At 40.6% G+C, this 23695-nt stretch overlaps 1 protein-coding gene across 2 annotated transcripts in view; it reads right to left on the bottom strand.

Moving 5' to 3' along the window:
- GPM6A (glycoprotein M6A) overlaps positions 1 to 23695 on the bottom strand; it is a 180148-nt gene that overhangs the window by 112340 nt on the left and 44113 nt on the right. Inside the window, exon 2 of one of the 2 annotated variants that reach the window (XM_060246515.1) lies at positions 12838 to 12909. The exons of the other annotated variant lie outside the window; for it this stretch is intronic. Coding sequence (XP_060102498.1) covers positions 12838 to 12909 — 72 coding nt within the window. The remainder of the gene's footprint in view (positions 1 to 12837; positions 12910 to 23695) is intronic. 2 annotated transcript variants of the gene reach the window in all.

Below are 23695 nucleotides of genomic sequence, written 5' to 3'. Positions count from 1 at the left end.
GAGGTTTTTAAACAGAGGCTAGATGGCCATCTGACAGCAATGAAGATCCTGTGAATTTAGGGGGGGAGGTGTTTGTGAGTTTCCTGCATTGTGCAGGGGGTTGGACTAGATGACCCTAGATGACCCTAGATGTCCCTTGTAACTCTATGATTCTAGGATCAGAATCATGCAGGCACAATTCATAACTGGAGACATTTCCAAATCTATCAACCTACAGCATACACACAAAGAAAAAAAATAATCTTTTTGTTAATGCACATTTTGATGTCTCAGCTGAAACCTGAGAAAGCCCTCCTCCTCTGTCCATATGCCTCTCCTGGGTCTCAGAGTTATCATGACCTCTGTTAGTAAGATAGATATTTCTCCTCTTTGTTTTAACACTGATCTTTGCTTCTGCAAGACAGCCCCACAGTCACATGCTTTCTGCAAGCAGATGGCAGCCTCCATTCAGTATGCTCAGCCTAGCCACCTGCTGCTCTGCCCTTAATCACTGCTGTGCCTCCAGTGATGCTGTCTTTCTGTGTGTACAATTACCAAACAAAATCACAGTGTTTTAAGACCAACACAATACTGCAGCAGAAATTGGCCAAAGCTTCGTTGTGACTGAAATGTATTGGCTGGAACGAACTTTCATTTTATAGTCTTCTTAACATAAATGGACTGCTAAGACTGCTGTAATTTTTTTAAAAAAAGATATTACTGTCAGAAATGGATGGCATAGTCTTATAGTCTGACCAGCTCAAAGACTCTAGTGATGCCTCCCCTTCTGAGAACGTACAGAGAGAGAAGCTTGTAAACATAGGTGGTTGGTTGTTCTGAAAGTTTGGCCAGTTTTAAACCATCTAACTGAGGAGGAAGACTTTTCCATATTGTTATACTGCATAAATCAGTTCAGGGTACAAAAGTCTACTTTCCGGTTACATATTAAAATTACACACGAGTTTAGGAAGAACTATTTATTGGTGAACTCACTCAATTTGAAATCATAACTGAGTGGCCAACTACTGACACCATCACTGAAGACTCCAAAATCAAAGATCACTTTTTATCAAGAATTCTAAGTTGGTTCCATAGTGTTAAGAGAGTCTGGAATACATAGGAAAAGATTTATTTATTTTTTGTTTTTAAAAAACTGTAGTAAGTAAAAAAAAAAAGTTGTTCTCTGTTCTGAAGTAAACTTTTTTGTGCACGTGTGATGGGGGAAACAAATATTGATCCCAAAAGCCTGAGTGCAGAATATATTCATTCCATACTGAGGCTATGGCTGTTTTATTTTTGGAGTCTCACTGTAGCTAAACAAAAGAACAAAATTGGGGCTCAAGCTAATCACAAATACATAGTAAGTAGAGTTTTTTAGAATGTGCAACCACGGAAAAAACATAGAGTTCTAAGGGAAAACTCCAAGAGAACATGTGACAGTTCAAATATCTGAATTATGTAAAGGTTGTATTATGTTAACATTAATACAACACTACTGTGTTAATGCTGTCAAACATACAGTTGTGATTATCCCCCTCCCCCATTCAATCTGTGTTCTAAATGCCATGATGTGTTCCTTTAAACAACAAAAATATATGTATGTACACAAAGAAAATTCACAGGCATGTTACAGCTGTTCATATGGTATGCACAATTTACAGATGACATTATGCTGCTTCTATTTTTCCATTTTAAAAGCCTGATAAAAAGCTTGGTATAAGCCACTAGCTGTTTGGTCAGACAAGCTCAGGGATTGCACAGCTTCTCCCCCCCTCCCCCGCCGCCCCCCCTCCCCAGCACTCTGCAATGCTCTGGCTTGTCTGCTATTCCAATGAACCTTACAAATCACTCTAGCACTAGTGTATTTATGAATGGTTTAAAATAATCTCAAGCTAACAGCACATTCTCCAATACTCATTTTACATTGTGAGCCACTTTAGAACTTTCAAGGAAATGATGTTTGACTCATAAGCGTGCCCTATGAGTAAATCAAATTTGTATTTTGAACCAAGTAACTGCAATTTTTTTTAGCATGACCACCAAAAATAATCAATTAAAGGGGGGAAATTCAATTGGATATTGGATGTAATATATATTCCATATATAGCAGCATATATTCCACAATAACCAAACTATCTTTTAAATTAAAATTCACTTTAAACAGTCTCCATTATTAATTGTATTAGTGGTATTGTCCCCACTGTAGTTTCCCAAAAAATGTTACAGTTTCTTAACCAGTAATCTCACTGCCGGAAATCATGACAATGGTGGTCTGGAAATTAAAACACACAAAGCAAACTCTGCATTTTAATTCCAGGTTCCAGAATCCCGTAAGCCTTTCTGACATGCTAAAAATTTCTGTCGTTCAGATTCAGGACACCAAGTCAGGAAGTCACACAGCCTGTTAATATGAAATATAATATCAGCTAGAACATAGGAAAGGGTCCTGCTGGATTAGAGTCCATCTGGTCAATTATTATTTTATCAACAATCAGAGCAAGATGCCTCTAGGAAACCTCCAACGAGGGCATAAAGGCAACAGTCTGCCCCTGTTGTGCATATTCAGCCTGTCATTCAGAAACAAGGAGGTTCTATTAAACTATCATGGTTAATCTTAATAGACAGACAAATGTCAGTGATTCAAGTATTGTGATAAGGAGACAAAAAAATTCTGCCCACATGCTCCAAATCTTTACAATATTCTAACTGGTTGTCTGCTTTTTCTGTACTCAGAAGCTGAAATGCTTTTATATTTTCTTGTAGTATTATACTCACATGATCATTTTGGTTGCTCTTCTCCATATGCTTTCTGTTGCTATTATTCTCTGAGATTGGATGTCAGCAACTATACAAAATATTCCTAATATGGCAGTACCATAGATTTGTGTTACATAACTATGACAATAGAGGAATTATTTTTAATTGCCTTCCTAATAATTCCAAAATTTAAATTCACCAATTTCACCATCACTGCACATTCAGATATTGCATGAACCAAAGATTGCTTTCCTAGATGGTCAATCAACTGTCTATAGTTAGAATTTCTTGCCTCCCCCTTTTTATTGAAGCTCATTTGCCATTTGTTATTCATTCCTCCAGCTAAGAGGTCTTTGCAGCCTGAGTTTTCACCATAATGTGCTTAGAAGAACCATGATTATGATGATGCCGTTCGGGGCTTTTTTTGTAGCTCTTAGTACAGGGCCTACTGTAATCTCCAAGAAGTTTGACTACATCACAGGGGTGCAGCCTAATATGCAAAGAAGTTCCTGCTACAAAAAAAAACCTGGTGCCCACCCCAATTCCAGATAATATATGAATAAGCTAAGCAATACAAGTCCCTTTTGGAAGTTCAAAGATATCCATAATTGTTGACCCTCTTAAAGAAAGCCTAATGTGACAGGACTTCACTTGGCAGCTACACTGATCCTCTGATAAGAATGCTGATGTTAATAGCAAGATGCATTTTTTGTTAGAAATTTAGGAATTCCATATTTTATGCAATTTTCTTTAAAAAACAATCCTTATATTTCTTCTCTTCAAAGACTTGCTCAAGATGGTTCTTGACAACAAAACTAAATAAGATAAAATCACAAAATCATAAAATCAAACCATTAAAAATTCAGCTAATATAAATATATACCAGGAATTTTTTTTAAAGGAACTTTCATGTGAACGCCATTCAGCACCAGTGGCTTCTTAACTGACTGTCACCTAGCTCTAACATTTCATTACCTCTGTTTCACAGTTATTCAGAAACCCACTCAGAAAAAACACATCTATCTCCAACATGATCCACAGTGAAGGCCTATGAAAGTAATTCATTTAGGTCTCTGCAATCTCTTTTCAATATCCATCACTCATCTTGCTGAGGAAGAATATTGTGCCTTCATCCCTCTTTGCCGCCTACCTTCTCACTCTATAGTGGTAGAGGCATCTCTCAAAAGGACTCTTTCCCTCCTTGTCATTTTGAACATTGGTATTGTTAGTGTCTCAGGAACCCAGAAAATAAAATGCAGTGCAGTGTAGTGGTAAAAATGGTGTACTAGATTCAAATTCAAATTTTAACTGAAGAAGTGGGCACTGACGCTGGGACTTTCTGCATGCCAAACAGAGACTCAAAGCCACAACTCATCCCCAATCATTAAAGAATCACTATATAGAATAGAGTAGTCCAATCCAGTGCCCTGTGCTACTGAGACTTTAGCTTCTAAAGTTCTGGAAGGGCCATCAACTTAGGGTTGCCAAGTCCGATTCAAGAAATATCTGGGGACTTTGGGGGTGGAGACAGGAGACTTTGGGGGTGGAGACAGGAGCAAGGGTGTGACAAGCATGACTGAACTCCAAGGGAGTTCTGGCCATCACATTTAAAGGGACAGCACACCTTTTAGAATGCCTTCCTTCCATAGAAAATAATGGATAGGGGAGCCTTCTTTGGGGGCTCATAGAATTGGACCCCCTGGTCCAATCCTTTTGAAACTTGGGAGGTATTTTGGGGAGAGGCACTTGATGCTAAACTGAAAATTTTGCACCTCTACCTCAAAAAACAGCCCCCCCAGAGCCCGTGACACCCGCGGATCAATTCCCCATCATTCCTTATGGGAATCATTCATGGAGGTGCATACTGGCTGTGGGGGTGGGGCTTCCCCCGCCGGCCAGCTGGCTGGGGGAGGGGGGAAGCCTGTAAAACCAGGGGATCCCCCGCTGGGACCTGAGGATTGGGAAGCCTGCATCAGCTATCTAGCTCCCAGGTCATCCTCTGTGCTATAGCTGCTGCTTCCTATACCAGGGAAGGGAAAGGAAGGAGGAAGACACTACAGAATGGGCACTAGGAAGTTTTTCTCTAACTTGAAGATGGATGTGTTAAAGCATCATTAAAACCTGGTTGTTCTCCCTCAGTGGGCAAAATGTATAGTTCATTTACAGCAATTTCAAAGTTTAACAGAATTAAATCTAGATTTTTTTTGGGGGGGAACTTAGGTTTAAATTTAGTTATATTTCTTAAATACTTTACTTTGATTTAGTTTTAAATATGGTAAGGATTTAAATACCTAAGCAAACAGCACCTTGACTCCATACAGTGAAACCACCATTCACTTTACCACCATACAGTGAAGCCACCATTCACTTTCTGTCATTGGAGCTTTCTGCTCCAGATATGAAACTGCCTTATACAGTGTCAGGCCATTGGTCCACCATGTCCATTCTAACTGGAAGCTACTCTCTGTGATCTTAGGGCAGAGGACCTTCCCAACACAGCAATATGAGATTCTAGTAACTGATGATGCCATGGATTGGAACTGGGATCCTGTACATGCAAACCGTTGCTCTACCGCTTTGCTATTAGCCCTTCCCATACACTTAGCAAAACCGTACACATTTTGATCCATCCTCCACAACAAGTAAATGGATGCTTCAGTCACTGAAGAGGTTTTCAATTAACATCACTGCAACATTGCATTAAAGAGCTTTTTAAGTCAGTGGGGGAAATTGCATGCTAAATGTGGAGTATGTCCTCTGCATGGCCTCTTAATACAATGATATGATTAAACAAATATCTAAAGACATCTTTGCATCCAAGGGAGTGAAGCAGAGCTACGCTCTATGGAAGTGAGTTCTCTTTTATCAGGAAAAGAGAACTCTTGTTAAAGGGTACAGCCCCCGGGCAAGCTTGTCAAATTATGGTAGCTAAGAAAAGCCATTTACTATTGTTACTTGACTCAACCTACCAGGAAATACTGCGATGCAACCCACTGAAACAAACAGGAACTGCCCAAGAGCAGAGTTTTGCACAGTTCCTGTTCATTTTGTTAGGGCTTGCACAGAACTTCCCTGTGGTTTGTGTGACCATTGTCTGTCACAATTTGATCCTTTCCAGGTGCTCAGAATGTACATCAGGGAGCTTCATGCTTTTGCTCTGGATATAACTGCTGCTCCATTTCAATTTGGGTGGTAACCATCCTAAAAGAGCAACATTTGTTTCCCCTTGAAAACTAACAAAGACAGTTTTTCTTTAGATTTTCTACTGACAAAGAAAGCATCACTGTGTATGGGGGGGGGGACAGAACTATAAAACTGCAAAGAATAGTGGTCTCTACAAATATATAAAGAAACCACAAGGAAAGGGGTGAGATTATGGGATGAGAAGAGGGGAAAGACAGAGAAAGAGTACACACAGGAAAGGAAAGACACATGAACTGTGATCTGGGGAGGCATGAAAAAGGCCAAATTTCATACATTAATCTGAAATCATAGGTACAGGCCACAGGAGCAATGATTGTCACAATGCAGGACTCAGTCCATATTCCCAGATGGAAATGCAGGGCAAATGATGCATGGACAACACTGAACACCTCAACCATATATTACATATCAACCTATCTTACATATAAAATTATTTTTTGCAGGGAGACGATGCATGTGTTATAAAAGGATAAGCTATCACAGCCCAGGCCTGAAAACACTTCCTTAATTCCTTTGTTTGGGGAGGAAAAGCAACCTGCATATTCTGTAATCTGCATATTCTAGCATCAACTAGGAAGGGTCCAGGCAAATAGGTGTGAAAAACCTCAGCTTGAGACCCTGGACAGCCACTGCCGGTCTGAGTAGACAATACTGACTTTGATGGACCGAGGTCTGATTCAGAATAAGGCAGCTTCATATGTTCATATGTTCAAGATACTGGAACTTATGTTTCAAAGACTTGTGATGGCATTAAAAACAAATGTGGGAGTGCAGCCCTAGATATATTATACCTTCAATGATGATCAAATGTCCCTATATAGTTATTAAGGTGAGGACTGTTTTCTCTGCCTCTAGCACCAAAGCTTGAGTGATCTGAAAAGTTTGTGCCTTTTGGCACTATGTCTTTTGTCTACCTGAAGTATGAAGCAGGGATGCCACACATTTCACAGAAAACCTGTTGCCCTGTGTCACAATCAGAGTCACAATCAGACTCTGAGCCAATCACAGATACGTTCACATTCCATGGAGCAACTGGAAAAGCTGCCAAATATTTTTGCAGGAGTCTTTTGGTCAGATGACAACTCACAGTTAATTGGGGAATCAGCTGGGGATTGGGTTTTGATCTTTCCCCCTTACGAAAAAAAGCTATATACTGAAATTTAAGAAGAGAAGTGACTGACTTCTGATCTCCTCATAACAAAAGGGAGAAATGAAAGAGATTATTTCTCTTTAATGAGGAGGGGCAGAAGTAGTAGTAATAGGGAAGCCACTGTTTTTGCAGCTGCAGAGTGGGAGGGGTGAGATGGGGAGGCATGTTTTCACACTCAAAGCAGCTGCAGGCTGCCTGGGCATGCCCTACAGGTGGGGAGCAGCAACACCTTGCCAGTTGCCCAACAGCTGACTGCCTCATTGAACTGTGGGGTGGGCTGCATGAAAGCTTTGACTCCAGGGCCTTCCCTCTGGTCTGCCCCTTCCCCTTTTAGGACCATGTGGCTGCCAAGCTGCCCCCAGTTTGGCTTAAGTCGTCCTTCCCACCTGTCCTCAGATTCCAGTTTTGTGGTGCAGCTATAATTCCTACTGTTTTCTTACCTGTCACAGCTTTGGGGTTGTTCTAGGCGTTAGACTGGATCCATTTGTGGGGAGGCTGTGCTTGCATGCCTGCCTCCCCTGAGTGAAGACTCCTTTAAGGGGGTCTTGTGAGCGGAGCCATCTAACAGCATGCCCACCTCAGGGGCTGTCGCTTGGCTCCACTCACAGGTCGCATGAGAACCACACAGAGGCTTGCACCTACATGGGAATTGGATTCTACTATTGGTAGAACAGCAATAGCAGTTAGTACAATATAGCTGCCTACTTATCTCTTTTGAACAAACTTTACTGAACATGCAAAAAAGAAAGGATGAAAGATAATTCTTTACTGGAACAAGCAAGGTATTGTAAGGAGCTTGTTGAATAGTTCCTTCTCCACTTCACTAGCCAGTAGCAAATAAAAACAGTAGAAAAATATAATTAGTGAATTTTATTCATATAATAAAGTCAGCATTCACAATTTACAGAATGCATATTAGGCTGTGTGGATTTGGGGAACAAAGTTTGAGTCCAGTGGCACCTTTAAGACCAAGTTTTATTCAAGGTGTTCTACTGCTTCAGACCAACGTGGCTACCCACCTGGATTTGAGGAATATCCTCTAGATATTGGAACTTATAAAAGAATAAAAGAAAATGCTCTCAGTGATAAAGGGGTTACATCTTCCCTCGGTTGTCACAGTGGATTGAACCTAACTAGCTTTCTACTAGTGAAAGGAAGATGGGTTCTCTTTGATCACCCAAAAACATTTCAATCAAATTAAATTGGTTTTCAATTCACTCTATTATAGGGTTTTTTTTAAAAAAATATTTATTTTATTTATGTAGATAGAACCACCAATGTACATGGCATGTATAGAGCATTTCAAGTTTTCAAAAAGCACACTCACAAAGGTCTTCTGAGGAGCAAAAAATGAAAAAAGGTGAGTTAGAAGAAAAGGAGCAAGAACAGCAAAGGCTGAATATAAGCAAATACAATTATTGGGCTTAATTTCAGTTGAGATGAAGATTCAGGTTTGAAAAATGCTTCATAGAAGTGGGCTTTGAATGAAAACAAAGATTCTTTGACTGCCATTATATGATTCATATAGTTTAGGTATCACCAAATACAAAATTGTGATTGCTATGTTTAACTATACCTTTAAATAACTTAAAAATACTGATATGTATGATTTAAAGTAATCATAGTGGTCTAATTGTTTTAAGTATATTACAAAATTTTTAAATGTTTTATTCTAGAACTAACAGAAATTAACTAACAGTACACTATCTATAGAAAGCACAGTTGCTTTTGTGAGATCTCTCCAAAATGAACTCATTTTTTCTAGAAACACAAATCCATGTCAACAGGGAACTGCTGAAGAGGAAAACACACACAGAGAACACCCAAGGACAAGTACAGAGTACAAATAAAAATCCAAACAGTCTGATCTACATGCAACTAAATAAATCTAAACATTACATGATCAGTGTGCCCAATAATTTATAGCTAATTTGGACATATCAAAGAAATGGACGGCAATTAAGTGAATGGGGAGGGAGAAATTTAAGGTTGCTATTTTACTTTTTGTTTTAATTGAAATTTTTTTTATTATTATAAGTCGCCTTGAAACCAGGAGGATATAAGTATGTGTGTGTATGGGGGGGGGAGGGAGAAGGCCCCTGATTTTTGTCCTCATTGTCAGACTGCTGTTTGAAGGCTTTTATGCTCAGTGTGATTGTCAAATGGACTTGTCCTGCTTGCAACAAAACTCTAAAAACAGTAATGGCTTGTACAAGGAGGGGAAAATGCTATTTGGATCCTCACTGGAAGAAAAGTAGGACATAATCCTTAAAATAAATAAATAAAATATATGGCTGCCTCAGAGGAACAGACAGATAAGCTGTTCTTACATTCCACTCAACATGTTTTTGCATATAAGCCCTTCCCAAGCTGTATTTTAGATACAATGAACATTTTCTGTGAATTCAAAATATGGCTTCGTAAATGTGTCTGTACTTCTTCAGCTTGTTATTGTGACACAGATATTTGTTGTGGTAATCTGCGCCCCAAGGCACTCAACAAACAGTTTTATTCTTATTTGCTCCAAGGAGGAGCCTGTTTTCTATGCCTGTGTCTTGGCAAACACAGGAGCTGTATATACGCTGAAGTGCACATACGGCCCTGGATCAGGGTGACAGTCTTTAACTTGAGACCTGACTGGTATGTTCTCACCTTGAAGATACATAATAATGAAAATTAGTTAGGTTGCAACAACGTGGGTAGTGCCACTGTTGTGAAGCAGAGAAGTGCCCTCATGTGCAACACAGTGCGTAACTGTATTGAATAAACCAATGAATAACTGGCTGAGGTCAGGAACAATTATGGGACTTCAGTACCCTAAAGCTCTAGAGATAAATTGAATCAAAGCAGGAACCACAGTGCAGAGGAGAGCAACATACAGATCTTCATTAAATCCTATCATCAAACAAGTAATGAAGCTGCCTTTAGGGCAAACCTAGAGTGACACATTGTCCGATTGAGGTGGCTAAGAACATACTACAGGTTGAAGATAATCAAGAAACATGGTCAAAAATAGATAATATTTTAGATAATTTTCCTTTATAATAGAAATCTGATTAGCCACGTGTACTGGTGGTTAAACTAGTAATAAATCCAAACCAGTAATTAGTCCAAAAATTTTTAAGAGGAGACAGGAAATTTCACAGCTCAGTAGGCAAAGAATGACAAAATCACATGAAACATAATTCTTTCATCTGAACAGAACTTTAAAAAACCCCAATAAAATGTTCTACTCATACTCCTTTTTTGAATATTGCTTAATCTGTGTCATGATTCAGCCGCAAGATTCATTTTTTTTCAAAGAATGTGAAGTGTGATACTATGGTATTTGCATTAACATCTGCAACACTGTAATCCCCAAAATTACTCAAGAATTAAGGCTGGGAATTTACTAAACTGGCCAGCAAACACTGTAGTGATGAACTATTCTGCAGAATAGTACCAATGAAACTTGTCAAGCCATAGCTGACTATTCAGTTATTCACTAGGAGATGATATTCTTCCTAGTGTTCTTAACTAAAATTTCATTTCATCAGCCATTATGACAACTTTCCAAACACCCCTTAGTACTTCCTGCCACAACACAGACACAAACGGAATTGCTGGGTGTCTTATTATCCCCCTATGCCTTCTCTCTCATTTCTTTCTTGACAAAAACTGCTGACCTCAAACTACAAAATAACATCAACAATGGCAGCATCAATGTCTGCCGCTGCCACCTGAAGCATTTGGCTGGCCTTTGCTGGCAACAAGATGCTAGACTAGATAGATAAATCTTGGTATGATCCATCTAAGCAGTTTTTATGTTCTTATAAACTAAGAAGAAGATGAAGTAATTCACCAGTATTAGGAGCCAGCTGGTAGCCCTCCGTTGGCTGGATGTCAGTCCCTATCCTAGTGTTTCTTTCTGCTGATGGTATTCTAACACATTCTCTGCACAAGTGCCCCTTCTTAAAAAGTTTCTTATTAAGGAGGTCCTTTCAGCTGCTGCCGCTGGTGTATATGCACACATTAGGTATTTCCAGTGGTAGTCCCTGGTAGAAAATGTATGCACCAAGTGTGGACTTGGAGGACAAACAGGCTTCGAGCATCTTTTAAATAAAAGGTATACCTTAAACATGTTGAAGACTTCAGAGAAACACAGAGGTGAGCCTTCCTTAAAAATCTACAAGGCTATTTGGCAGAAAGTTGTTACATCCTTCACCACTTCATCCCAATCCAGTGAATGGAGCTAGGCAGGCTCCAACACTTTTAGCAAAGACCATAACAATAGTCTAATTCCCCCATCCCACACGAAAAGCTACCACAGTTTTCTCTGATTTCTATTTTTTTTAGGTGGGGAAAAACCCTTCTGTCAAGCTGATTCTTTCTTGTGTCACTGCCCTACTTTCATTCTGTATCACATAAAAGCAATTTTGCATGAACTTAAATGTGGTCACACCGAGTATTTCCATTACCCACATTATACACTGAAAATTTAAACAGAAGGCAGTTTCTATATTTTATCATACCTCTTGAATGAATTATTCATGCCTCATTTATGAATGCTCCATTTAATAACACAATATAAATAAATCACTATAAGACAATGCATTACAAAGGGATTTCAAATGAAGAATTTTGGTCTTGTATTTTCAACTTCTCCCACTCTTTATTCAAAAAATAATTTGATGATACAACATTTTTTTATTTGATTGAAAGTGCTTATTATTCATTCCTCTTGGGAAAAAAATGTCTTCAGCCCTGTTTAAAGATTATTTTATAAGAATGCGGTGAGTAGCGGGAAGGAGGTTGCCTTACTATCTTGCCTTCAGGAAATCAGTAGCAAAAATTTGTCTTGGTAAAATCTATGAAAATCCAAGGGAGAAATTCATCTGAGATCCTCTGTAACTATTAGATACAACCAGATGAGGGAGACAGGACAGTCCAACTCCAATTGAATCTGAAAGGAAGTGGAGAGTGGGGCTATCCTATGAGGCACAGTAGTGAATCAGAGTCAGGCAGAATATGGGTACCACTGAACAGGAAGGGTTGAATGACTTGTACAAAGTATAGGATAGGGGATTCATGATGAGAGCTGAGGGTAATCCTAAAAATGCTGAGCTGAAACTACTTTTCTACTGTAGCGGTGTTAGTGCTGTAAATCACCTTCCAGAATCAGCTAGTTTCCAAGTCAAACAAAAGGCATGCTAAGTAGTTGTTTAAGAGGTAGGGACATTTAGGCATAGTACTGTAGTTTGATGTTGCACCAGCAAATGATATCTACCCTGTAGAGACCAAAATATGTATGGCTAATCCAGACATCATTTGTCATGCCTGCAACTTTGATGTGATTCTGCTTGGGACTAGTTCTTAAATACACTGCACGAGTCAACCAGGCTAGGATAGCTTGCTGGACTTGTCAAACACTCCTCAGATGCTGTTCTTGCAGCAGAAGATGAAACAGGTATGGCCAGGGTGCATGGGGAATAAGGTATTATCTTCAGATGGCAGAGAAAGACCAGGCTACTTTGGATAAATATGCCATAAACTAGTTGGTGCAGAGCATGTTTAGTACCTGACAATTCCATACCAATAAGCCATTCAGAGCAATGTAAGTTTATAATGCTTTCTCAGGATCATTGTTTCTGCATCATCTCAACAACAGCCTTTATTCTTCAGTTCACTCCAAGACGGAAACAGCATTAAACCCTTGAGAACTGGATTAAACTCTGAGGAAGAACTAAAATAGCAAATGTACAGCTTACCTAAACGATGACAAGTGAGGTGCATGTTAACCAAGCAGATTTCTTCCTCTCTCCCTGTCCTACTGCCCATATCTGAAAGGTGTAAACACCAAGTAGGCAGAAAAAAAAAAATTAAGTATATGACTAATGCAATGAAAGTAAATAAACATGGGAAATGTATGGTTTAATATGGGTCAGTTTCCTGAAGCTGTGGAATGTTCTCCTTTTCAGAATGACATGGAAAGGCCATCACTGGCACAATGAGAAAGGTGCAGCCTATTGTATGAAACTATGAAAACAAAAACAGGAAGTGTCCAGCAAATTTCAGCCACTGGATTTTATATCAAAATCCAATTTGCATCCTATCTCAACCAGCTTCCTTGTATAAATGCTCTGCCAGGCCCAAGCCCTGTTTTTATGTAATTATCTAAAATCACCCTCTTCTAATGTTAGGCATACAAAATAAAGAAACAAAGTAAAACTTCTTCAGGATAGTGGATGACTACCAAGCCAGATTCCTCCTCTCTGGCAACACAATAGAACTAATGTAGCTCTTATATAAAAAAGTGAGTGTTGTATTAAAACTATTCTCTCCACCACAGGTTCAGGAATACTTTAAAAACAGCACATGGCAACTATTTCAAAGTTGTTAAACAGGAAACAGTCCTGCCCTTCAGACCATAGATAAGGCCAGATTTAGGGCCAATTATAGGGAAATGTTTCAGATATGAAAATAATGTAATATTAGATGGAGAACTGCAGCTAACCTGCAAATTGTAATGGATGCAGTTTTAATAGATACCAGAAGCAAAACCAAAATTGGGTCAAGAAGTAGAATATGTGTGGACAAAATTTATAAATTTAAACCATACATTTAAACTAAGGAAAATATAGGGATTCTAGAATTCATTTAACTCATCCTTTCTTATAAAATACAACACAGTGATATTTTAATGCTATCTCTGTAAAATCAGGGAACATTCTCTGCATATATTTAACTTAAAAATCAGAGCAGAAATGTCAGTCTGTCTTTTTAAAGCTATTATATTAGCATTAAAACATACAGCACTGATTGAACATTGGATAGAATTGCTTTTTACACCGGTTAATACCCATGTGTTACCAAATAAAATATTCATGTATTTATTTATTATTTAACATTTTTATCCCGCCCTTCCCGAAAGGGGTTCAGGGCAATTCACATCACTAAGGGATGCCAACTCTCCAACAGTTACATTATTCATAAAGAGGGTGGGGAAGACAACATTTAACAACGCTGCTTACAAACAAATACTGAAGCCCACAAATACAATCAATTAGGGAAAGTGGAATGGTTTACAAAGAAACTGAAAAACTGTTAAAATCAAAACTGTGCACATGGTGTCATGCATCAAATCCAAAAAGTAATATCTTGCATTGCCCCTATATGTTTGTGTCTGAGGCAGACACTTCTTTCAGCCTTACAGACACTTCAACTGGCTATTTGGACCTGAAGACTAAGCCTTGGTCAGGAACACAATAGCTTTCAGTCCAGGAATACCAGATGTTCAGTTGATTAATATAATGTGAAGTGTGTAGCTATTATGTAAAGTCCTGTCCTTTTCTGTCACAGTGGTAGAAATAATTTTCCAAATACATAAAAAAATTAAGAGGCAAAACTATTTAAAGAACATTAAAACAATATACAAAATTGATAGACTCAAATATACAGAGTCTGCTCTCTCTCCACATAGTACTGTCCACTTGTCAATGTTCTTCAAGTTTTCCTTTCCGTATAATTTCCTGCAGGTACATAAATTAATATGTAAGAAAACACAAAAAAAAACTTAATGGAAAGCCTGTTTTAAAGATGCAATAAACTAATTCTGTTCCTATATCAAAATGATGAGGTTAGAAGGCTTCCAACATTCTGGATTTCTTCAAATTATGTTAAATAGGGCTATACTATAATGAGATGATTCAGAAAGATGCTTCAAGAAAGGAGTAGGGAGTGTGGACTATACTGCTTACATTGCTTCAAGTACGTTCTTATTTATTTAATTTCTGCATCATTTAACATGGCCTTGTTTCAAATATGTTTTAGATTTCTACAATCCAAACCCTATTGCAGGACTACGGTTGCCAATCCCCAGATCAAGGCAGGGGATTCCCTGCTTTGGAGTCCCATCCCCCCACCCTGCTTCAGGGTATTCAGAAAGCGGGGAGGGGGGATGTATGCTGGGCACTCCGTTATTCCCTATGGAGACAGATGCCCATAGGGTATAATGCAGAATTGATCCATGGTTATCTGGAGCTCTGGGATGGCTGTTTTTTGAGGTAGAGGTACCACATTTTCAGCACAGCATCCAATGCCTCTTTTCAAAACACCCTCCAAGTTTCAAAAGTATTGGACCAAGGGGCCCAATTCTGTGAGCCCCTAAAGAAGGTGCCCCTATCCTTTATTATTTCCAATGGAAAGGCATTAAAAAGGTGTGCAGTCCTTTAAATGTGATAGTCAGAACTCCCTTTGGAGTTCAATTATGCTTATCCCAACCTTGCTCCTGGATCCAGCCCTAATGTCTCCTGGCTCCACCCCCAAAGTCCCTAGATATTTCTTGAATTGGACTTGGTAACCCTAAGGGTGTCAAACGTGTGGCCTGAGTGCCAAATCAAACCCCCAGATGGCTCCTATCAGGCTCGCAAGCAATTCACTGTTGTCTGTTTCATTCTCTCTCTCTCTTGCTTCCTTCTGCATCAAAGCTTGCTTTGCCAGGCTTGCTCAATCACACAGGAGCTACAGAACAAAGCCTCTATTTTCTCCATAGGCTGACCAGCACATGAAGCAACTTACGTATAAAAGCTTGGGATGCCCAGCCATTTTATGTTTTCTCCTGTGTCTTAGGTTAAAACATTGACCATGAGATTTCTGTAATGAATGTCAATAAATCAAAAGCAGGTTTGCAACTTACAGATTCACACCTGAACAATACCTGAACAGCATACTCAAGATTGCTACAGCACAGGCATTTGTCTCCAGATTTTGATGTAATAATTCAGAATAAGAAGTGTCAGTTATCTGAAACTGTTAAATAAAATATTGCAAGAATGCTAATTTTTTAAGCATCTTTTAAGTTTTTTAAAAATCTTTGTGTAGTCTGCATTCTTTATAAATTTATATCTCCACTACCTGGCATTACATTTTATGACACATGTGGTCTGGCCTGACAAAGTCTAATTTATGTCAGATTTGGCCCTTGTAACAAATAAGTTTGACACCCTGCTCTATTGCATTTGTTACTGGATGTCCTGCCCTGTTAGGCTTCCCAAATCCCCCGCCTAGCCGGGGGACCCCCGATTTGGAGCCTTCTCCCCCCGCTCACCAAAAATCTGGAAAGCGGGGAGGAATGGCGGCCCTTCCCACCCAGCCCCGATCCCAGCAGCTTCTCCTTGCCCTTCCCTTCCCACCCAGCCCCGATCGCTGCAGCCTTTCTTCAGTTTTCTCAGACTGCTTCCCGCCCCCAATCAGCTGGCTGGCGGGGGGGGGGGAAAGGGAGCCCCACCTGCAAAGGACCATGTGCCTTTGCACCTCCAGAGGCTTGACTTGAAAGGCTTCAATTTAGGATGGTGTGTCTGTGTTTCTGTGAAGAAGCTGAGAGCAAATGGTGAGTAGAGAGGCTGATCCGCTGCTTCAAACTCGCCAGAAGGGGGGGGGGGAGAGGGAAACGTCTTCATTATTCCCTGTGTGATCAATTCTTATAGGGTATAATGGGAAATTGTTCTGGAGGTTTCGGGGGCTCTGAGGGAGCTGTTTTTGTGGTAGAGGCACCAAATTTTCAATATAGTATCTAGTGCTTCTCCCCAAAGTACCCCCCAAGTTTCAAAACGATTGGACCAGGGGGTCCAATTCTATGAGCCCCAAAAGAAGGTGCCCCTATCCTTCATTATTTCCTATGGAAGGAAGACATTTAAAAAGGTGTGCTGTCCCTTTAAATGTGATGGCCAGAACTCTCTTGGAGTTCAATTATGCTTGTCATACCCTTGTTCCTGGCTCCGCCCCCAAAGTCTCCTGGCTCCACCCCCAAAGTCCCCAGATATTTCTTGAATTGGACTTGGCAACCCTATGTCCTGTTGATCAAATTGACTTACAGTGTGTAATCTGCCTTGAGCCCCAGTGAAAAGGTGAATTACTAATAGTGTAAATAAATGAACTAGTGCAGCATAGCTAAATGGTATCTGTATTTGCTCAATAGAGAAAAAAATGGCTTCAAGGAGATATCAGGAACGCATTTCCCTGATCTCACCCTGCTTTTATCCACATGGAGAATATAACAAGTAATACAGAAAACACAGCAATCTGTGCTATATGGAAGACTATGGCATTCTCAGTAAGAGCTCTGAAATCTACCCCATTCCTTAAAGCACTGCAAATAGGGTGGAGGGTGGAATCCCCTTCTGAAAACATATTCCTTTTTGATAGGCAGACACACAAAAAATGAAGCAGAGCCTCTCCAATCATCTCATGCATGCAGACATCCGTTCTGGGCAGTGTTCCCTCCAAGCTGAGATTTTTAGCCTCCAGCTCACACATTTTTGTCTTCTCAGGAAAAATTGCCCCAGAGCACAATAATTTATGCAACAGCTCACCACTTTAATGCCAGTAGCTCACAACTTTAATACCAGTAGCTCACAAAGTAGAATTTTTGCTCACAAGACTCTGCAGCTTAGCGGGAACAATGGTTCTGGGTCTGGTACTTTTCAATATTTTTTATAAATGCTCTGGATGAAGAAGCAGAGGAAATATTCATTAAATTTGCAGAGGGTACCAAATGGGGAGGAGTAGTGAGAACCCGGAAGACAGAGAAAGAATTCAACAAGACCTCAACACACTGGAAAAGTGGGCAGATGTGAATAAGATGCAATTCAACAAGGATAAATGCAGAGGTCTACATTTGGGTAACAAAAATGAGAGGCATGCATATAGAATGGGGGACATCCTTCTGGATAGCAGTGTGTGAGAACAAGATCTTGGGGGCATAGGTGGACTGTATGATAAATATGAGCAGTCAGTGTGAAGCAGTGGCAAAAAAGGCTAATGTGGTCTTGGGGTGAATCAATAGAGGCAAAGCATTCAAATTACAAAAGATGTCATAATCCTGATGTACAATAAGAACATAAGAGAAGCCATGTTGGATCAGGCCAATGACCCATCCAGTCCAACCCTATATATATATATATATATATATATATATATATATATATATATATATATATATAACTGCATTGGTCAGGCCACATCTGCTGTACTGTATGTAGTTCTGGAAGTCTCCCTTCAAAAAGGATGTGAACAAAATGGTGTAGATGCAGAAAAGAGCAATGTAGACGATCAGGGGCCTCAAGCTCAAACCCAATGAAGGCTGAGAGACCTGGGAATGTTCAGTTTAAAGAATAAATGGATGAGGGAGGATAAGATTGCTCTCTTTATGTATTGGAAAGGCTGACACTTAGAGGAGGACAGGGAGCTGATCTTGTTAGCATCCGGACTCCAATAATGTGTTTAAATTACAGGTGGAAAAATACTGGATGGAGAGTAGGATTCCCACCCCCATAAGACTAGTTTAGAGTGGAATTGGCTGCCTAGGGGAGGTGATGATCTCCCCCTTCACTCACAATCTTCAAGCAGTGGCTGAACAAACACTTGTCAGGGAGGCTTTAGGCTAATCTTGCATTAAGAACAGGTTTGGACTAGATGGTCTCTATGGGGACCCTTCCAACTCTATGATTCTATCTCCACAGTTTACCTAGAAAGGAAACCACTCCCAGACAAGGTTTAAGTCCTCAAGGGTGGGAAGAATGCCTCACAGAGCAGCTATTTGCAATGTACGGGTGACACAAGAAGAAAACACATTACAGAACAACCACTGAAGGCAATACTCCTATCCCTCCAGTAGTTCACAAGGGAAATGTACTCATGAGAAACTGGAGTGAGTGTTCAAACCTTACTACAGAAGGAAGTTGGGAATACAATTGAAAGAATTTTTGCTAAATGGATTATAATACATCCGTTCTAAAACAGGAAACCACTTACAAAGTTTTGGTAGGCTAAATAAGGATCAATGTGTAATACCAGTTGAAAATTTATCCATTATCACTGCTGTACAAAAATACAAAAGGACTAGGCAAATTTTATTTTCATGCCTTCCTATCACATTTCTAAGTGTGTGCATCAAAACCAGTCTACATTTCTAAAGAACTCATAAAACACAAACCCCCCACAAAAAACAGTTTAGTCTTCTTTATTGATTCATGTATTTAAAAATTTACAAGTGGAGGACCTGCAAAGACTTGTGGGGACACTTCATTTTCTCCTGCCCCACTACTTCCTCTTTCCTGCTTCCTAGCAGCCCACATATCCTCATTTTTTCTTGCTTTCTTCTATCCTATCCACCAGCCAACCTGTTAGGAAATTCTGTTTGAAATTCTGTTTCTTTATCTCAAACAGTGCGATGGATCACTGGATCAAATAATCATTGAGAGGCATTTAACATGAAAAAGCAAAAACATATTTATTACTACAGGGAAAGGATACTGGGAGGTGAAACAACAAACTCTAAGAACTACATGCTAACACACTGAAAACCACATGCTCAATGGAAGACCACTTCCTACTTCTTGACCTCTCTGTCTGAACAAAGGAAGTCACCTGACTAACTGACCAAACAGACAAAATCGGTTTTTCTGCTTCTAGACCTTGATTGACAGCAGTCAGTATTTTCTTCCTAGGTCATGCAGACAATAGGGAATCCGGCACAGTGTTAACCCTATAATGACTGGAACTTTAGATTATTGCAAAGGACATACAAAACAGATATGTATTTCCAACACCCCTTCTCAATGCCTAATGTGCAAGTCATTATACACTCAATAGTTATTACTCATTATTCACTGTAACATTCACATCAACTAGATTCATCATTTCACGTAAACGTTCAAATCTAGCACAAGGTAATGGCTTTGTAAGTATATCAGCTACCATAGCTTCTGTACAACAATATTATATTTTAATCAGCCCCTTCTGGTGTAAATCTTTCACTAGCTCACATTTAATACCAATAGATCTACTTCTGGCTGTTGTACTTTCCCCTTTACATATAGCAATACATGCTTGGTTATTGTCCCGCCCAGCCCGGGCGGGGACTGCGCGGAGGAGACCCCCCGGCACCCGCCAGCCGTTCCAAGCCCTCGTCGTCGCCCCAAGAGCCTTCCCCACCTCTCCAAGCCCCCATGGCGGCCCCACCCCTCACCTCGACTGACAGGGCGCCAGCAGCCATCCGAGCGACGCCGTCCAGACAACGAGCCCGGCTCCGAGTCCGCGAAGTCTGGCCAGGGCAAGACGCCGGGGAGCAAGAGGGAGAAGCTGAGCCCAGCACCGGGCCAGGAGGAGGAGAGCCGTTCATCTCGTCGCAGCGCGAGACACCCCATTGCAGCACGCAGCCGAGGGCTAGGACGCCCGAGGCACGCCCAGTCAGCCCAGCCCTGGCTCGCCTCTCCCGGGCGTCTGGGGCTTTGAAGGGGGGAGGAGCCAGAGAGGGACAGGACCCAGGAAGGGGGAAGTTTGGGTCGGGAAGCATAAAAGGAGGGAGGGAGGAGGTCGCTGGGGAAGCTGGCTGATGCTCAAAGAGGCTGCCTCGCGAGAGAGGGGGACAGGAGCCGCAGCACAGCCAGGAGGGGAACGGGGGCCTGCGGTGAAGTAACCCAGCGCCCACCCACCCCTGTTTCTGAGACCTCCGGGGAACGCCCCAGAGTGCCCGGGAGGGGCAACGGCGACGCCGTGAGACTGGGAGGGGTACCGAAGACCCGACAGTTATCTTCAAACATTACAATAGGTACAGGTTCTTTTATCTTGAAGTCTTTCAGCAGATGAAAAATCCATTCAAGTTCACTGCAGGCACTGGCTGCTGACACACACTCAGCTTCTGCTGTAGATTGTGCCACTATAGTCTGTTTTCTGCTAGTCTATTCTACAAGTCCATTTCCATAGAAGCCTGTCATAAGCCTTGATGAGGAGGAGCTGGAAGAGTTACCAGCCTGTTCCTCAGCTGAACAAACAGCAGCTGGCCCATCAATTACTCTCCAGGCACCAGTGTTAGCTGTTGACGATCAATCTCCTCCAAGCTCTCCTCCTCCCATCTCAAGAGTTCGAAGCAGGCTCCGGAAAGAACTTTCAGAGTGAAGACATGAGGCATGCCGATGCTTCAGATCTCTCAGCCCTGAGTTCTAGCAGAGTCACTGAGACCCAGGGATCAGGCTGATTCGTACTCCCATATAGCTCCCACCCTGGACCTAGTAGCCTTGTGGAAGCAAAAAGTCTATTCTCTGGCTTGCATCCATGCTTCCTGATCCTGACCTGCTTGATTTCCTTGGCATCCTGACCTTTTGGCTTTTGGACATTGACTTCTGATTCCAGTTTGTGATTCTGCATTGGTGACTTGGCTCCTGCTTGACTTCCTGAACTTTAACCTTGGACTGGCTTTGGAATCCTGTCTGCCTGCCTGCACCCTGAGACATGACAAAGAACAAGTATCCACTGGTTGATCTGTAATTGCATGATTCTTCTGTATAGTTGGCATCCATGTATCCAACTAGTCTGGGATTCTCAGAAGGTTCAATGATCAGTCTTAAGTCCATAGTCCCTTTTAAATATCTGCCAAGTTTCTTTACTGCATTCCAATCGTGGTGATTAGGCGAACTTACTTTTCTGCTCAACATTCTAATGGCAGCTGTAATATCAGGTCCGGTAGTTTTACTCAGGTACAGGAGTTTTCCTATAGCTTCTCTGTACTCTCCAATGTCTTTTGAGTGGTTGTCCACTCTGAGCTCTCAAGTATGCAGGTTCAAGAGGTATCTTTGATTCTTTACAGTCTCTCATGCCAAGAGATTCCATTAAATCCATAATCTTTCGTCTTTGGCACAGTTGAAAAGTTCCATCCTCAAGTCTCTCAATCTGTATTTCTAGATAGTGTTTAATATCTCCAAATCTTTTGACTTCAACCTCTTTGTTCAGCTGTTCAACAATGTTTTAATGTCCTCTCTATTCTTGCAGCTCACAACCAAATCGTCAACGTAAACCAGAATGTATTGATATTCTCCATCTTTAAGTCTAATGTACATGCAGGGTTCTGCTTTCCCTTGCTCAAATTCTTTTTGCTGTAGTAGTCCAGTTATTTTGTCATTCCAACTTTTTGTGGCCTGTTTCAAACCATACAGTCCTTTGTTGAGTTTGAAAACACAGTTCTCTTTGTCAGGGACTTGAAAACCTTCAGGTATTTCCATATAGATTTCCTCTGATAACTCACCATTAAAAAAAGCTTTCTTAATGTCTAGGTGCTCTACGAACATATATCTAGATGATGCCACACTCATTAATGTTTTAAGTGTAGTACTATCAATAACTGGTGCAAAAGTCTCTGAATAATCAGTTCCAAATTCTTGTGCATAGCCTTTGGCTACTAGCCTTGCTTTGTACAAGTCTATAGTTCCATCATCTTTGTACTTTATTTTGTAGACCCATTTGCATCCAACAGGGTTTCTTCCTGCAGGCCGCTTTGTAAGAGTCCATACATCTTTTTCATAAATGGATAATATCTCTTGTTCCATTGCTTGAATCCATTTCTCCTTTTTTTCATTAGGTAGATCACACACTTATTTCCAGCTCTTGGGTTCCTCTTTAGGTTTCACAATCTCTTTAGATCTCACAGAATCCATACTTCTGTGGTGGTTGCCCTTTTGTACTCCTTTCTGATCATCTTAAAAAGAGTGGAGGTTCTGTCTCTCCCTGCGGTGTGGTCCCCATTTCCCAGCAGAGTCTTCAGAAGGTAGACCTGCTGGTCCACCGGTGGTCACTACAGGTAAACAACTATACCAACCTTGAGAAGCATCATCAGCAACCTCAGGATCAGATTCAGATACACAGGGTGCTCTAGGCAAATTACTGTCATTCACAAACACAACATTACAATGTTTGGTCTTACTCAGCTTTGGATCATAGACTCTTTTCCCACTGAGGGATATCCTACTATGAATCCAATCTCAGTCCTTGCATTAAGCTTCCCTCTCTTTTCTCTAGGAACATATGCATAGGCTTTTGCTCCAAAAGTTTTGATATGCTCAAGTCTTGGCTTTTTGCCAAACCAAGCCTGGAACGGAATAATTCCTGTTACTTTTGAAGGTATTCTATTGTGGATATACACGGCTATATTTACAGCTTCAGCCCACAGGCCTTTAGGTAATCCAGAATGCATGAGCATTGCTCTGGTCATTTTCTGTAACACATGATTAAGTCTTTCTGCACTTCCAATCTGCTGTGGAGTGTATGGGACAGTCACTTTGTGTTCAATCCCTTCTGCTTTCAGAAATTTCTTAAACTCAGTATTGCAATATTCACCACCTCCATCTGTCAGCAAGCTTTGAGGTACACGGCTAAATCTGTTTTTAACCATGGCAATATATTCTTTAAATTTATCAAGAGTCTCATCTTTTGATTTGAGCATATAGACAGTGCTATATTTTGTCTTCGCTTCTGTGAAAACTGAGAAGTATTTATTTCTTCCAATCAAAGCTTTTATAGGCCCAATAACATCACTGAATATTGTCTCCAAAAAACTTTCATTATGCACACTGCTTTTTCCACTGAAGCAAGGTGCGGTTTTTTTTGCTCTCAGACAAACATCAAATCTTTCCTTGGATTTATCACAATGCACAACATCAAGTCCACAGTCCTTTAGCAGCTTCTCAACACTCTGCATGCTTCTGTGTGCTAACTTTACATGCCAAGCATAACCACATCTCTTATGGTCACACTTTCTGCCTTCAGTCTGGCAAAGTCTTTTCCACAACATGACCT

The sequence above is a fragment of the Heteronotia binoei genome, chromosome 9 (genome assembly GCF_032191835.1).
Source record: "Heteronotia binoei isolate CCM8104 ecotype False Entrance Well chromosome 9, APGP_CSIRO_Hbin_v1, whole genome shotgun sequence".
NCBI lineage: Eukaryota > Metazoa > Chordata > Lepidosauria > Squamata > Gekkonidae > Heteronotia > Heteronotia binoei.
Note: the sequence above shows the minus strand (reverse complement) of the source record. Positions and strands in the feature narration are given on the sequence as shown.